At 45.9% G+C, this 17,046-nt stretch overlaps 1 protein-coding gene across 3 annotated transcripts in view; it reads right to left on the bottom strand.

Moving 5' to 3' along the window:
- Positions 1 to 17,046, bottom strand: part of RNF10 (ring finger protein 10) — a 29,281-nt gene that overhangs the window by 11,576 nt on the left and 659 nt on the right. Inside the window, exons 2-7 of one of the 3 annotated variants that reach the window (XM_014962183.1) lie at positions 14,313 to 14,491; positions 6,074 to 6,276; positions 4,893 to 5,092; positions 3,702 to 3,792; positions 2,516 to 2,700; positions 2,301 to 2,437 (exon numbers count right to left, since the gene is read on the bottom strand). In XM_014962183.1, coding sequence (XP_014817669.1) covers positions 2,301 to 2,437; positions 2,516 to 2,700; positions 3,702 to 3,792; positions 4,893 to 5,092; positions 6,074 to 6,276; positions 14,313 to 14,349 — 853 coding nt within the window. In that variant the 5' untranslated portion in view covers positions 14,350 to 14,491. Of the gene's footprint in view, positions 1 to 2,300; positions 2,438 to 2,515; positions 2,701 to 3,701; positions 3,793 to 4,892; positions 5,093 to 6,073; positions 6,277 to 12,500; positions 13,042 to 14,312; positions 14,876 to 17,046 lie in introns of those variants that run through there. The other 2 variants (XM_014962174.1, XM_014962167.1) reach the window with 2 other exon arrangements.

Genomic DNA, 17,046 nt, shown 5'->3' on the forward strand with positions numbered 1-17,046 from the left:
ATCACAGAGATAAAGAGGCAGTTAAAGACAGGTTGAGCTTCTTAAGATGAAGGAAAAAAAAAATCTAGCCCATCAAAACTGACCACTTGCTCCACAAAGTCCCAGTTGACCAAGGTATCTGGATCAGCAAAGTGGACTGTGTAGTCCTGTTCTTCAGAGACAACAAACTGGCAGCTGGGGAAAGGCAAAGAAACAGATGATCCACTCAGTTGTTTCTAAAAATTCTTTGAGAACTATCCTACAGGATTCTCTGAGCTTCTTCTTTGTCCAGCAGAAAACTGCTGAACGCAGTCAGTAACTTCTACCAACAAACCCCAAAAGAGTTCATTCAATTCACAACCAGATTTCCAGAATACAGGTGTGTGTAATTTCAGTTAAACACAACATCACACACTAAGCACAGAATGAGCCAGGCAGAGGGGTTTCCAGAAACATGTAAGGAACAGCCAGCTCCATCAGGGGTCTATTAAAAAACAGGGAATCCACAAGTGAAAAAAATATGCTCACAAAAACTAGAACTACTGGGGTTCCTGCAAATAGACTTCCCTACAATGAGCCACAAAACAATAGGGAAAAGTCAGAAGCATCGATGCTGAAAATAGGTTTTGTTATCTTTAACGTGATCAGACACAGGAAGTCCTGAACACACTTCAAATTCCAGTGAAAGTGACCATTATTTCCAGTCAAAAGTAATTCTGCTGCTGGATTACTATACTGATCATCATTTGGGTCATACTACATACCTCAGGGCCTGTGAAATAACCAGCTGTTTAGGAACTAAGACCCATATGAGTAATTGCTTCTGAGACTTATTAATTCAGATTAGCTTTTATCCAGCAACTGCTACCCCTACCATCTCAATATACTATTTTTTTGGAAAAAAAAACCGTCTCCCATAAGGCAACCACACAGGGCTTCCTAATGGATTGTCATGTTCCACAAGCAATGCTAGAAAATTACAGCAGAGGACTAGTTGGTTTGTATCTAAAGGACTCAGTCCATCAGATCTCTGAAAAAAAAAAAAAAAAAATCAAGTATAAACTTCTATGCTGTGGAACCACTATCTTCGAGAAGCCTTGGATGGTCAAAACTGCCTGAAACAATGCAGTCTGCAGTTTCTTCCTCTTCTCTATGTACTCAAAAATACTGCAACTGGAAAGTTCTCCAAAAGTGACCTCTGTTTTGGCTCAAACTAGTTCATAAACCTGTAAACATTCAAACTCCATACAAAACATTACTATGAGTTTTTTTACAAGAAGCACAGCATAAATAGTAAACTACAGAATTGCAAGTTTAGCAAAAGGTAGTCGTCTTTGTTACTGGAGAGCTTATCTTAACTCTAGAGCTTACAGCAACCATAGCATCACCTACCAGTACAGCCCCTATACTCACTGCTCCCCAAAGGGTCCAACCTGGTCTACAGAACACCAAGTTAATGCTGAACTTCCTGGGTTTAGAATGATCTCAAATCCTGTACTTGTTCTTTTGTTTCTTTTATGAAAGGATTTAAAGCCCTTCACTTTCAAGTAGTGAGGAACGTATAAGCGCAAACCCTGCCTGCTGGATACCCCTCTCATGCGTTAGGAGACTTGACTTTTTACAGAGCTTAAATGCACGTAGCCTTTCACAAATGTGACTGCAAAACGAAGTGAGCCAAGACAGCCCACAGAACAGCAATGTGAAGTAAAATTACTTCTTTAGTCACAAAAGTTTTGTGATACCAACAGATAAGATGACGATGTGTTAGTCACATTACTTGACTGAAGAAAACTGAAGAAGTCATGCAACAGATGTTTGGAAAAGGTTTGCAATAATTTTGATTTTTTCCTGCATCATTCTCAGATTTTAGTTGATAAATGACGATGATGAAAACCTTGTTGAAGATTACATCCTTGAAATAGTTTAGACAGAGACAGTTATTTTTGCTAGGCTGTGTAAGGAGCCAGGAGAGAAAAAAGTTAAGGACACTAAAGAGCCAACAAAAGCAGCAAGAGTCACACCAATGACTCTACGATACAAAACTCACACCAAACTAACACCAATGACTTAGAAGGCAGGAGCTGCAGTGCAGCAGTTTGAAGGGAGACAACACACAAGTTAAAGCCTTATAAAAAACAAAGCGTGGGTAGAAAGCTTATTAATAATATGTGGTCATGAAGGTTTTCAGCTGCTAACCCACATTTCGTAGTTTGGTCTATTTTAAGGTGACAGCATGGCATTGCCATGGTAAATCCTCTCTACACAAGTCCCAGTCCCAGTTAGAAGCAGGATGCCAACCACCAGTACTCAGGCACACTCACCTCTGACGTAAACAGGCTGCACCACGTTCATCCACTGAGATTTGGGCAGTGCTATCAGAACACCCTTCTCTCTTCTCATGAGTTGCATGGTAATGGTATCGCCAATTGCATATTGACGTGTTTCCATAGCAACAACACTGCAATGTAAGGCCGCGGTTAGTAGGGTTAATAATAACAATTCAAAAAGATACATCATTTAATAAGTATCGTCTCACCTCTTGAGATCCTTCTTGTGAACAGAGCCATAACAAATAGGACATTTACTCCAGGTCTTTTCACTCAAGGAGAGATAGTGAAGGATACATGCCCAACAAAAGATATGCCCACAGCGGGTGATCTTTGCTGCGGTTGGTGGGTAGAGACATATTGGGCAAGAGGGCACTTCATGGCTACAAATTCGCTGAAATGGCACATGAGAAGAACAGTACAAGTTTTAGACTTGGAAATCAGTTCCTGTGCTACAGAATAAGCCACCTCTAAGATCTACTCTAACATATTAATCTTCCAGCTCTTTAGGCTCTGCTTATTTATCAATAAATTAAGTGCACTGCAAACTAAGTAACACCTTCAGAATGCACGCCCATCTGGTATTTCTACTCTAACGACATTAAAAAAGTCACTCTTCTCATGTTTTCTCTCACGTATTCGTCATCTGCAAGAGTCAGCAGCATCTTCATCATCCAAATTCAGACGCTGAGAAGGCAGCAAACAAGCTGTCACCTCACTTACACAAGCAGACTTGTGCAGCCCTGTTTAACTGCGAGACTGAACTTACCTATTTCCATGAGCATACTAGTTTAGTCAGACACTGTATTAGCATCTGTATGTTGCAGAGACATAACTGTCGTGCAAGCACCTAGATTTCTCAGCTCTCTTGTAGATTGGCTAACAGTAAGCCTACCTCCTCTCCAGCTGCACCACACACCAAGACTAGTCTTGGCAGATAATAAGTTTCTACTTGAGGCAACCCGAAGTTCTGACCACAATTCTCATGAGATTTTCCATGTTGTTGCTAGGCAAGATGGGCCACCTCTGCACAGAATAATTCTACACTCTAGTCCTCTTCCATGGACTCGTGCCCAAGTTTTCTGTTAATATCTCAATCACAAGGACTCTGTCTACAGAATGTCAGATACTATTTTTGATGAGCTCCCATCTGCGAAAGCAAGAAGAAGCTGCTAATTTTCCTAATAGATTTTAGCACTTCTCTTTTCCTGTCATGAAAGTATTTCATAATATATTCCATGACAGATCTTTCCCGGTATTGTGGGAGTGACAGAAGAGGCCTCAACTCAAAAACAGCTGAGTTTTACGTAACATCACAGAGATAAAGAGGCAGTTAAAGACAGGTTGAGCTTCTTAAGATGAAGGAAAAAAAAAATCTAGCCCATCAAAACTGACCACTTGCTCCACAAAGTCCCAGTTGACCAAGGTATCTGGATCAGCAAAGTGGACTGTGTAGTCCTGTTCTTCAGAGACAACAAACTGGCAGCTGGGGAAAGGCAAAGAAACAGATGATCCACTCAGTTGTTTCTAAAAATTCTTTGAGAACTATCCTACAGGATTCTCTGAGCTTCTTCTTTGTCCAGCAGAAAACTGCTGAACGCAGTCAGTAACTTCTACCAACAAACCCCAAAAGAGTTCATTCAATTCACAACCAGATTTCCAGAATACAGGTGTGTGTAATTTCAGTTAAACACAACATCACACACTAAGCACAGAATGAGCCAGGCAGAGGGGTTTCCAGAAACATGTAAGGAACAGCCAGCTCCATCAGGGGTCTATTAAAAAACAGGGAATCCACAAGTGAAAAAAATATGCTCACAAAAACTAGAACTACTGGGGTTCCTGCAAATAGACTTCCCTACAATGAGCCACAAAACAATAGGGAAAAGTCAGAAGCATCGATGCTGAAAATAGGTTTTGTTATCTTTAACGTGATCGGACACAGGAAGTCCTGAACACACTTCAAATTCCAGTGAAAGTGACCATTATTTCCAGTCAAAAGTAATTCTGCTGCTGGATTACTATACTGATCATCATTTGGGTCATACTACATACCTCAGGGCCTGTGAAATAACCAGCTGTTTAGGAACTAAGACCCATATGAGTAATTGCTTCTGAGACTTATTAATTCAGATTAGCTTTTATCCAGCAACTGCTACCCCTACCATCTCAATATACTATTTTTTTGGAAAAAAAAACCGTCTCCCATAAGGCAACCACACAGGGCTTCCTAATGGATTGTCATGTTCCACAAGCAATGCTAGAAAATTACAGCAGAGGACTAGTTGGTTTGTATCTAAAGGACTCAGTCCATCAGATCTCTTGTATATAGGTAAAGATGACAACTTGATACACTTTTATCTCTTCAAGTGTAGTCTTTACCACTGACGGACTCACATAGGTAAAGATGGTCTCATATAGGTAAAGACGACAACTCGATACACTTTTATCTCTTCAAGTGTAGTCTTTACCACTAAAAACACTATGGAGAGGTAACTTCACCCTGGAAAAGGCAATACAAGTAGTCAACCCTGGCTGGCCATCCTTTATAGCTCTGCAGAAGAGCCCTGCCAGTCTTCCACTCACTTGGCCTGTAGGAAGAGCTCCTTGTTGAAAGGTTTATGTCCCCACTTGTTCCTTTTCCCCCAGTTGCCATGTCCATTCCCATCAAAATGGCCTGCTTGGCCACGGGGTTCAAAAGTGAAGTTCAGTAAGTGGTTCAGATTAATCTTCTTGGGACCAGAGAACTGGGCAGGGCTGAACTCTGCCCGCTGAGCCTCTGCTACCTAAGAGACAACGGCATTGGTTAGAACTTGCTCGAATTTACTGAAAAAGCATCAGTACAAGTTGATACCCCGGCCCCATCAGTGAGTACAGACAGAACACGCAGCATCCACTCACTCACCTTCGCCCATTCCAGTTCTGCAAATCAAGTAGTGCAGCGTTAAAAGCGCATGAGAACCCGAAAGTTGGAACTGAGTGGTCTTACCCCACACTGTTCAAAAGGAGAGGAGCATAAAGACAACCGACACAAGGAACAAGTAAAAGCTGGCAAAACCTAGTAGTCCAGGTTAATAACAGAAGAGAGTTGTTCAAATCCTGACAATATTATTTTAGATGGAAAGTAATACAAGTCTGATTACCACTTGCACAGGTTGTACTCATTTTGGTTAGTTTTCATAAAGTGAGAATTCAACAGAGAGCAGAGGAGTTTTCACAGTCAGCAACTTAAGCGAGCAGTGTTGCTCATCCACTAAAACTGAAAAATCAGAGCACAAATGAAAACCCATGAACAGTCTACATGTGTTTAGACCCACGTCAGCATAAAAGCCTCGGTCTGGCTTTACTCCATCTTGATGTGACCAAGGCTAATATGATTAATTTCCCAATACCACCAGAACATGCAAATTTGTACACTGAAGTGGTCAGACACAATCACCTCAGGCTTAAAAGCTAGAAATCGTTATCACTAGATATTTTCATGAAAGACCTCTGTTTCATGAGGTATGTACACAGCCTGTCTAGGTACCCATTCCTCAGATGGCATTTTTTATTGCAAGTCTCTCAGAGCAGAGAGCACTCCTCTTCTGTTGTTGCCAAGTTGTTCGGCTCACACTCACTCTGGCATCTCAACGATGTTAGCACCTCTTATCGCTCTTTCCCTTCCCAGCCCAGGAGCTGAACACAGAAGACCTATCTAGGCAGGTCAGAGCGATCCTCTCGTCCCAAGAAAGAAGGCCTTGGAGGCACGGCATTACAATTCTCACCTCATCTCGTCTTCCACCATTACTAGAGCTAAAAAGTTTGCCACTTCCGCCGCTACCTCCCCTTTGAGGGGGCATCTTGTTAAAAGCTTTGCTTTTCTGTGAATTGGAGCGACGGGACTGACTGGAAAAGTTCTCATTTTTTGAATATGAAGTTTCTCTTTTACGATTATAACGCTGTTTGGATCCACTCGCATTCTTTCCATCTGAAAGAAAAGAAGAAAAAAAAAGAAACAAGAATCAGATCAGCAGCCTCAGAGTTGCCCACATGTACTGCTCCTCAGCCAGAGGTGTCCACCTCGGCCGTTGCCTTGGGCCCTGGTTAAAAGCCTAGTGCTTATTGGGACACCAAACTTCCCCCAGCAACCAAAATCACTTCATTCCTACCACTGCCCAAAGAACTGGTCAAAGAGCATAAAAGGATGCATTTGCTGGGCTTTATCTTTTATTAGAATGATTGAATTTTCTTCATCCAGATTTGGAATTGCCATCACCAGACGTTAGCATGTTGCCTGGTACATTAATGATAAACACAACCACATCTTCATGCCCCATTACAAAAATGACAACAATTATTTCATTTTTTCATTCAATTTTCTGAAAGCACACAATTTCTCATGTCGCTCCCTTATATAAATACGCTGCTGCCTGCATTTGTCTTGAAGTCTCCCACTTTGCCAGACCCCATTCCTTGTCTTCGCTCCGTTCTGCCCACTACACTTAAAAGACCCAAACAGATCTAATACTGTTTTAAAAATACCCTTTTCTTTCACAAGGCCAACAAATACTAATCGATCTTGAAGCACGAAACCAATGCTTTGGCCTCGCAGGACAAGTACCTAATATCTAAGTACTAAGTCCACCAGCCTCTGCAATGAGACCTGTTTGCCCAAAAGCACGCTGCGCGCACCACTGACCTTAACACATGGCACAGTGGTGAAGCACAAAGCAAAATACCGCAGAAATAAACCTCACAAGAGCAGAAAAATCAGTCCTGAAAGGGGTTTCCTGGGTCTAACCAGCTGCTTCGTTATGACTGCTAGAACAGAAAATTCATACTATGAAGGTATGTCTAATAGTCTTAACACAAGACTAGAGTTGCCCCAAGGACACAACAAACCTGTCACCGAACCCAGCTCTTCCACCAACTGCCCTGAATTTTATTTGTAGAAGAAGGATGTTGATAAGCTTGGAAGCAGAACTCCACAGTCCCAGCCAGAAGTCATTCCACACCAGCCAGCCCCAGAGTCACTCTGGATACTCGCTAAGTGTTATGCAAACAGTAACGCCTCATGCAATATCTAGATCCAGTTTATAAAAGCCTACTAGTTTGCCTTTTCACACTTCGTAGTCTTCCCCACCCCTTAATGTAAATTTTACTGTGATTCAGGATCGCGTTACTTATACAGGCAGTTTTCATTACCTGTGCCTTTTGTTTTCCCCTTCCCCAGCTCCGATTCCAATCTGCCCGAGCATTTAAAACAGCTGGAATTAAATCACTCTCACCAAGTCTCACTTTTCTGTTATTTTTAGTTTTCTCTGCCACCTGCACCCCCCAAAAGAGAGGTGTGTGATTCAGGATCGCGTTACTTATACAGGCAGTTTTCATTACCTGTGCCTTTTGTTTTCCCCTTCCCCAGCTCCGATTCCAATCTGCCCGAGCATTTAAAACAGCTGGAATTAAATCACTCTCACCAAGTCTCACTTTTCTGTTATTTTTAGTTTTCTCTGCCACCTGCACCCCCCAAAAGAGAGGGGCAGTGGACTGGGAAGTCTGTTATCGCACATTAATGAGGATCTGACTTACTCTTAAGTAATAAAAGTGGCTTGACTGGGCTTTGTGGTGATCTGCTGTTTCTTGCACCAGCAGACTTGAGTCTTTCCCCACAACTACAGTAGAGAAGTAAAAAGGCACCATCATTACTTCCACATGATGCGACAGAGACATTTTGCAGACAAACTTCTTCGCCAGAACCGGTTGTTTACTCTGCTATTCAAAAGGCTGATCCCTTAAATGCAGAACTGAACCAAGTCTGTCGGAACCACAGACGTATAACTCAGACACACGCCTGCACAGCTCACAGGGCTGTAAAGCTCGTCAGGCTAAAGACATGGGTTGAGCGTTATCAGGAAAAAAAACACATCAGAAGCTGCCAAGTACCTAGGGTGTGACCAGGTCTGGCCTAATGATTATTTAGATAGACCTTTTTTGAGAGTGTTTGGAGGAAAGAGGCTGAAATCAACACCACTGAGTCTCTGGTAAAAAATTATGTCATTTTGAAGAGGTTTGGACTACCATTTCAGTTATTCAGGAGGAGAGCCTGTCAGTTTAGAGCTCAATCACCCTCTTAAATCTGCAATTTCAGTGACTAGAGGGACACATGCCTGTTGTATCTACAGCAACTTTGCAGTTTCTCTGCAATCACCAACTGAGGGAAAAGAAACAACTCAAGAAGAAAAGTTCAGCCTAAAGCGGGTCTTTACAAGGCCCAGGAACAGCCTGTACCTGCGGATGACAGAAGAATTTCCTACCACTTCAGAGTTTCAATCAAGTTAGTCACCACCAAATTTGTCAGTCAGCTGGTTTATACACATTCCTGTCATGCTACAAGTCCTTTCAGACCAACTCAAGAGCTTTTGGGAGTCACTATAATGACTCTCACATTCTATAGGAATGTCCTCTCTGCCTGCGCCTTTTTTAGGAAGGGCCTTACATGACATTCTAAAAAGGCTTCAAACCTGATGTTATTGATTGCGAGAATTACCCACATAAGGATTCTGGTCCATCAGAGTAGACATTAAATCAGTCAACAGACAATCAAGAGTTTGGAGTATACATTTGTAAACTGGAACACTTTTTCCCCCACCCTGAATGTAAGCAGTGCCGTTCCTTCCAACCTTTCCAGCATGCCAGTGTCAGGCTGCTCTCTGCTTTGCATCATCCCTTCTTGCATTCCCAGAGGAGCGGGGCAGGACAGCGATATCTGCACTCACGCATGGAGAAAAGTGGAAGATTCTCACTGCCATCCTCTCTTGTTAGATCCCAGTTTGAAGTAATAAAGGTTTAGATCGCTTTTTTATTTCTTTGGCAAATTAGGAATGAGCAACAGCACTGGTGAGGTGCTTACTCTTCACTCAGCTCCTCAGCTGGTCCTTTTGCCGGTCGCACAAGATCTAACCTATGATCTACCCATTCACACTCCAAGAGAACACAGACTTATAAAAAAAATATTGTCTATATAATTTTATAAAACTAGCAACAAAGCTGCTTCTGCCTTCTGAAGCAAGCCCTGACATCTGTGCTTTCTCCTGCTGGATGCCACGTTCCTTTAGAGGACCTCTACCTCCAAAGACCCAGAGAGAGGAGATCAAGCTCACAGGACTAAAAACAGCTCTAGGTGACCGCTTCGGTCCTGGAGCTGCAGCAGTTTGCTGCTGGGGTGAGGACTGTGGTTTCCTTCCATCTTTGTTTGCCACTTCTTTTCAGTGGAGCCGTGCTGAAGCCAACCGTGTTGCATAAGGGGCTTGGGTGGTGGATCACACTAAGCCCCAGGGTGACTTCACAAAAACACACTGAAGCTATTGCTGCTGCTCCGACAAACATTCCAGTGAGCAAGAGGTGACGGAGCAGTCACACACCCCAGCTAAGCTCACACCATAATAACGCCCAGTTTGTAAGAACTGATGTTGTCCATCAGGCCTCGAGGACTGCAGAGAAACCCAACAAGCCTACTTCCCCTCCACTACTATATTCCACCTAACGGGACGTGACTCCTGTTGGTGCGCTAATCTAACCCAAAGAAATTTTTCTGTTGGAAAATCTGAAGTTTAATTTAGTTTTTAAGGCCAAGTTTGAAAGATAGTTGGAATCCAACTTCCACAAGAGCTTACAGTATCCTATTTAGCCCATTTCAAGCTGTGCTGTAAGAGAAACGGAAGAAGCTACTGCAAGGTTTCGTGAACTTCCAGTTCTTCATTTCTTCAGCTGGACTTGATCACAGAAGGTAACTCCAAAAAGCATCTAAATGGCAAGAGCTTGACTAGACTCAAATCCAGCAACCATCAGTGCAAAAGGCACTTACGCAGCGTTTGGGGGAGAATCTGTGGTCCATCAAGAATACCTTCCTTTTCAAAGGAGACACAAGGTTTTCAGAAGACCTCTTATACCTTTCCTAAAACTGGAGAGAAATCAGGTGGACCACATCAGCTACCTGCAGAATGATAAAGAAATCAAGAAAAAAAAAAAAAATCCCATATGGTGACATGCCAGTGTCTTGTGTGCAACTGCTGCCAAAACACAGCCACGATCTAACAGAGCTGTGTCCTGTGTGCTCGTCCTGTGGTTGTTTGCCATTATCTGGCAAACGGAATCTTCTCATTTTAGTTTTCAGTACCCTCCAGTTAAGATATTCCAAATATATATATCTGCTTCTACTAAAAGAAACTCTAATTTTGCCAGGCCTCTTTGATGAAGCAACACATTCCATGTCCCTTTGCCCTCCACTGGAGTTAAGAAACAAGCATCTTCAAAGCGGAATTATGTCAAGACAAAATTTTCTTCTCTTTTATTGAAAAAGAGGTCTTAAAAAAAGTTGGGTTTGTTTTTAATTAAAAGTTAGTCTATTGTATTGGAGTAGAAGAGTATGGTACATCAGGATTTCTCCCCTCACTGCTCCTCTGCTACCATAACATTGTTTCAAGACTATAAAAAGTGGCATTCCACAAAAATTACTTAACACTTTTATTTCGTGCTGGAATGACAGGCATTTTATTTCCTCCTTCACTCCAGATACTGCTTCTTCTACTTAAAGGCATACCAGCCATGGGACAGGACAGGCCACCTTAAATCTTTACTGAAAGATGCTTATATTCTGTAAACAATCCTCCCTACAGCAACACACCACACTACAAGAAGAAGCTGTAGGGCTGAGGTACCTCTTGGTGGGACAGAAACCGGTTCTCCTCGACAGGAAAACCTCTTGTCTGCTGCCCTTTCACACCGCCTCTTGCAACACATGCAGAGGAGTTTCTATGCTTTGTTACTCCATCAAAACCCAAAGATCTGGTTCTAAAACTGTTGTTGCATATCCAACAGGCAAAACCCTCTGCTTCCATTGGTCTGTTCATTACAGGGGAAAAAATGAAATAAGTGACTGAAAAATAACAACAGTAGCCAGGGATAATAAGACTCTCGCATCCAATCCTATTGCTGATGCAAAAAAAAACCTTTGCAAAACAGTTAGGAGCTCTTCCAGAAATGACTGCATAAAAAGTTCTTCCTAAAAAGACTTTGCATGTGTTTGAATGCGAAGTTAAAACTTAACTAGAATTGCACGGTTACACCACAACCTGGGGAGCTGTGGGTGAGCCAACTCCCACGTCAGTCTGTCCTGGGGAAAGATCAGTTAAAAAAGGCGAAGAGCAGGTAATACTTGGTTACCCAGGATCCCAGTGTGTTTAGAAGGTCCAAGGAGGAGTCAACACCTCCCAGAAACTCATTTTGTTAACCCCTCGGAATACACTGCTGCCTTCAGAGACCTGAAGTAATGGAGTTCAGAGACATGAAGTAATAGAGTTGAAACAAACCACTGAGAAGGAAGGAAATTAGTTCAGCGGTGCTGTTGCAGCAACCTGTTGACACTCGCATACATACTTCTGGGACTAAAAACACTAACTTCAATCACTACTGCCCCATTTCTAGGTTGTAGAAAAGAAAAAATATGCAAGGTTGCCAGGAACACTCTGCTCCTGAACAGCTTTAGAGAACCGGAGGCGGCTCAGGTCTTACCTTGAAAAGACAGATGACAGGAACCATAATGGCTCCTCATGAAGCACTATGTCAGCAAAACTGGCTGTTTGCAATCACAGCTGTAAGGCTTGGGTTTAAACACCAGATGGGCAAACAACACTTAACAAACTCTGAGCTGCTCCAAAGCAGGTTACTGGAACACAGCCGGTAAGGGGAACACTGTCTATCGATACCAGACCTCCTTAGGCAAGACGTAAAAGTGCACTCTAGTACAGAATAAAGTTAATGGTTCTCTTAATAGGCCCTGGGCAAACATATATTCTTACTATAAGCCCAAAGCTTTAGCTCTCAATCTGATTATTCCAACGCTAACAGAGATACCGCGTTAATCCTTAAAGGCAGGAAGGAGCAGGACCCACAGCTCGTCCAACAGGCAACAGAGCCGGAAGAGGAAGGAAAAAGAAAGCAAAAACAAGCCGTGACCTGAAACCAAGCCCATTAAACCCGGCCCAGAGACAAACAGCCCGACCAGGAGCGGGTCAGCTTCACCGCGACCCCGGCCCCGCGATTACCCCGCTCCTCCCTCCCACCCAGAGCCCGCCGAGGGGCCGCCGCTACCGGCCTGAAACCCCCCAGAACTCCCGGTCTGCGGCTAGAACTCTCCCCCAGCCCCGCTCTTACCGCCTTTGGGCTTAGACTCCCCCGCGGCGGGCCCGGCCGAGGCGGACCGCGGCTGCTGCCCTTTGCCGCCGGCCGAGGAGCCGGGCGCACCGGAGCCGCAGGGGCTGCTCTTGTCCATGGCGGAGGCTGAGGCGGGGGTCGGGCCGGGCGGGCTCTGCAGCATCAACGGGCGCCCCGGCGGGTGAGGGGCGGCCCTGGGCGGGGGGGCAGGACGGGCGCTGGCGGAGCCGGCGGGGGCCCAGGCTCATGGCCCGCGGGGGCGACCGGCGGGGGCGGCGCAGCGCGGACTCGGCCTCCTTCATGGCGACATCTTCTCGCTGCTCCGCTCGAACCGGGGGAGGGCCGCGAGAGGCCGGGCCGGGCCTGCGGGGCTCCGGGCGAGGAGGGAGGGAGCTGCTGAGGGAGCCCCGCGGGGCCCGGCGCTGCCTGCCGCCCGAGTGGTCGGCGCCACCCAGGCACCCACCGGCTCCTCGGCGCCGCCCCGGCCCCGGCTCGGCCGCCGCTGCCCCGTAATGGCGACGAGTCGCCGACAGCAGTGGCCGGGACCCGGATGGAGCCGGGCCCGGGGCACCACGGGAGCCGTAGTCCCCGCCCGCCGCGCAGACCGCCGGGAGATGTAGTCCCCGGGGAGCCCGGGGCCACCCGCACCGCCCCCCCCCCCGGCAGCAAGACCCGCACCGGGCTGCGGGACCGGCCCCGCCGGCACAAAGCGGCCAGAAAGAACGCGATTCTTTTAAACTTTTCCTTCAACGCATTAGAAAACGGGAAAAAAAAAAAAAAAAACCCAAACACAAGGCAACAGATATTCTAAAGGCATTTTAATTAACCCTTAAAATAACACTCGGAGATCTCGAGGGCATCTGCTGACCCCTGTGCCATTGGTTCAGGCTTTGAGTTCACTAGAAGAGCAGTTCCCGGGCTTCTTAATAGAAAAGTAGTGGTGGAAAGCAAAAGGGCAGAGCTAATAAATAATATTTTAGGCAAAGCTTCCTAAAAGGCTTTATTTTAACTCCCCTTTGTTCCCTATTTAGGTCTATTATTATCAGAATTAACGGCCAAATTATAAGGATGGTTACCCACAATGTTTAGATATTTTGGATTTGAGAAAAGAAACTTTCTAACAAATCCACATTCACAGGGAAATGAATAGCACAAGCAACACTAAGGAAAAAAAATACATAGCCATAAAACTTTTAAAGGCAGAATACAAAATTTTTATTAGCAAAGCAGCTGGCTGTGGAAAGAAAATAAATACACAGAAGTCTCTCTTTTTTGTTTGTTTCCCCTTCCCCCAATTTTTTCCCTTAACTACAATAACAACCCCCCCCTTGCTAGCAAAATCCCTCATTGCCTGTGAAGGCCAAGGTCTCCTGCCATAGGAAGACTGAAGGCACCAGGCTTCGTGCCATTAGCACACAACTGAGTAACGAGATGAGAGTTTGAGAAACAGTCCGTGGCTCTAAGCACCCTTGAGGAGAACAGTAACAGAACCCAGGCCAATGAGGAAAAAAATGACAGGTCTGGTGAGTCACAAAATTCCTTCCCTCAGTACACTGCCAGGTAGGATTATATTTCCTGTCACATTGCTGCAGAAGAGACTAGGAACTCAGAATTAGCATTCCAAGTACTTTCTTTGGAGAGCAAAGGACTTAAATAGACAAAAAATTTCACAAAAAATTGTGAAAGAGTAGGGGAAGAACCAGAGAAGTGCATATAAGGGATGTAGAAAGGAACATAAAGACACCAGTCTGCAGATAAAGTCTGACTGGATTACACAGTACCCACAGAACTTTCCTCTCTAGAACTACTCACCAACATTTTTGCTTGATTTTTGAAGTTCATCTAGCATTCAGGAGGAACACATTATGAACGATTATACTCCTTATATGAGCTGCAACGTCATGCTCAGCGTTGCGTTCCTCCAGAGACCAAATGGCACACTCCTGCTGCATCTGTATCCTATATCACAGCTGTCTGATCACCCGTACGACCTGTAATAAAGAGGAGAATTCGAGGTTAGGGGAGCAGCCACTCTGCCCGGTGCTCACCCAGGTACCGCCGTTCACAGCCTGGTCCCGGGGCCGGGCAGCGCTTGGCCGGTGGGGCCAGAGACATAGGCACGGCCTGGGCTCGGCGCCGGCAGAGCCTGCTCACACGGAGCTCCCGGAGCGACACGGGCACCCACGGAGTGGCCTCAAACCCCGCCGCCTCCCAGCCCCGCTCCGGTTCGGCGAAAGCCTCAAGGCCTCTCCCCAGGGATGCGGGAAAGGCAGAGGCGGCCGCCGGGACACGCACCGCGCCCGGCCCCTCTCGGGAGCCGCGCTACCGCCTCATGAGGCTCCGCTCTCTTCACGAAACTCCCCTCACGCACCAGGGGGAGCTTCACCGCTCCGCACACACCGCTACACCGGCACCGGGCGGACCCGCACGCCGCTCCCCACCCTCTCCGCCGCCATGTTCTTTCAAGCGACCCGCGCGGGCGCTGCCGCTCCCCAGAGCCTCCAGCCCCGCCCCCTGCGCACAACCGCCATCCATTGGTCAGGGGCACCGCCCCCCCGAGCGCTCATTGGCCAGGACCGGACCTCCCTTTGGGGGTGCGTCCCCGTTCGGACCAGCATGCCCCGCGCCCGTTCCCATAGCGACGGGGCCTCAGGCAGCGCCCCCTGCCCGGAGACACCGGAGAGCGCGGCCTGGAACCGCGGCGGCACCGAGGGCACTGCTGGGGAACGGGGAGGAGACTGGGCTAAAAAGGCGTTCGACAAACCCAGATTTACCGATGGATTCACGGTAGACCGGCTGAGCACTCCCCAGTACTGCCAATGGGCAGGTATCTCTGAGGGCACCCAAACAGAGTACGCTGCTCTGGTCTGGGCCTTGGGTCGGTGGACTTGCTGTGGGACACAGAGCTGATCTCCAAGGCTCCACACCTCTACTGGCACGGACCTCACCGGCATCAGGCCACTGGCAGCTAGCCACAGGGCAACCAGGTTGCCCCCTGTGACTCCTACATGTCTCCAACAGCAGGGTCCTGTCCAACAGCAGGGTCCTGTCCAACAGCAGGGCTCCTCAGGGCAGCTTTGGGCAACTCACGTGTCCAGCTCAGCTTCATGGACCCTGGGTTTGAGAAGAGATTGCTCACAGGGACACGAGGAGGAGCACAAGCACCATGCGGGAAAATGAGAAAATAGCTGTAAAACTCTTGAAGGTAGAACACAGAACATTTTTATTAGCAAATAAGCTGATTTTGGAAAGAAAATAAATACAAGGTGGTATGTTGTTGGGTTTTTTTTGTTTGGCTGGTTTTTTTCTCCCCCTAAGCACAACAAAACCACCAGCCACTCCAGAAGAAACCTTGACGTTATCCCTGAAAACCAAGCCCTGCTTCCTCAGGACAGCTGAAGGCACAAAGCTGCTGTCGTTACCCTGCGGTCCCACAAGCAACTCCAAACAACCACCTGTAGCTCTCACCAGCTTTGAACAGAAGAACATTTACTCCAGGCACAAGGAAGATGAAGCGCTTGGTCTCAGGAGACACACAGCTGACAAATTTCCTACAGTGCAATTTCTTCCCAAACTCCTGCAGCAGAGATTGCTAGGAACTTATCAGCACAGTCCTCAGCCAAAAGTTGATGACAGATTTTGTCATTAATGTGTCTCTTCTTAACAAGTATCATTTTTTGAAGAGGCAATTAGGGAGCAGCGTATGCTTTTACGTATAAAGGTTGTGTCACTTACCTCTATACCTCACCTGCTGCAGCCCAGGGGCTGCAACTTCCCCCCCCAAAGTCATACCATGTTCTTTAACTACACCACTGAGGCATCAGGTCATGCGATCAAGTTCTCCCATCCTACTCAGAAGCCACGATCTACAGCTCTTCTATAAGCTGAACACTCCACCTGTGATATACATCGCCATAGCCAATAGCTCTCAAACTTTCCCCAAGAGCACGCAAGCATTTCTCTTTATCCAGGGTCATAATAACTGACCAATCTCCTCACCACAATTTTCCAGGATCCAATTAGAAGCCCCAATAAAAATCTCAGTAGCTTGAACACTCTGCTCTTCACTAACATAGGAAGTCGTTCTTACAAGTGGGAAAAATAAAGATGCTTATAGCTTCATTAGGGTGACAGGAAAGGAAGACCATCCCAATAGAAGCAATGATACCATTTAGTTGAGTGACTTTTCAAACAGGTCTTCCACTCAGATTCATGTAAGATTTAACATCCGCTGGCACCCTTAGATTTCTGTATTCTCCTGATATGCAAAGTAGAAAGTGTATCAGAACTAGATGCTTTGCAAATCCATTATTCTTCTTCATACATATATAAACACAGGTATTCTGTGGACACCAGACCAACAGTGCTCCAAGACTTGGGATTTTCACATTGTGCAGCACATGAAAGGCGGATGGAAACACAGATGATGTGCAGAAAATTACTTTTCCCTGCAATTTTTGAACCAGCCAATATCAAACAGAACTTTAAAACTAATTTGAACACAATTTAAGTCAGGGACTAGGTAAAAAAAAAAAAAAAAAAAAAA

The sequence above is a fragment of the Calidris pugnax genome, unplaced genomic scaffold, assembly GCF_001431845.1.
Source record: "Calidris pugnax isolate Ruff unplaced genomic scaffold, ASM143184v1 scaffold32, whole genome shotgun sequence".
NCBI classification, from domain to species: Eukaryota; Metazoa; Chordata; class Aves; order Charadriiformes; family Scolopacidae; genus Calidris; species Calidris pugnax.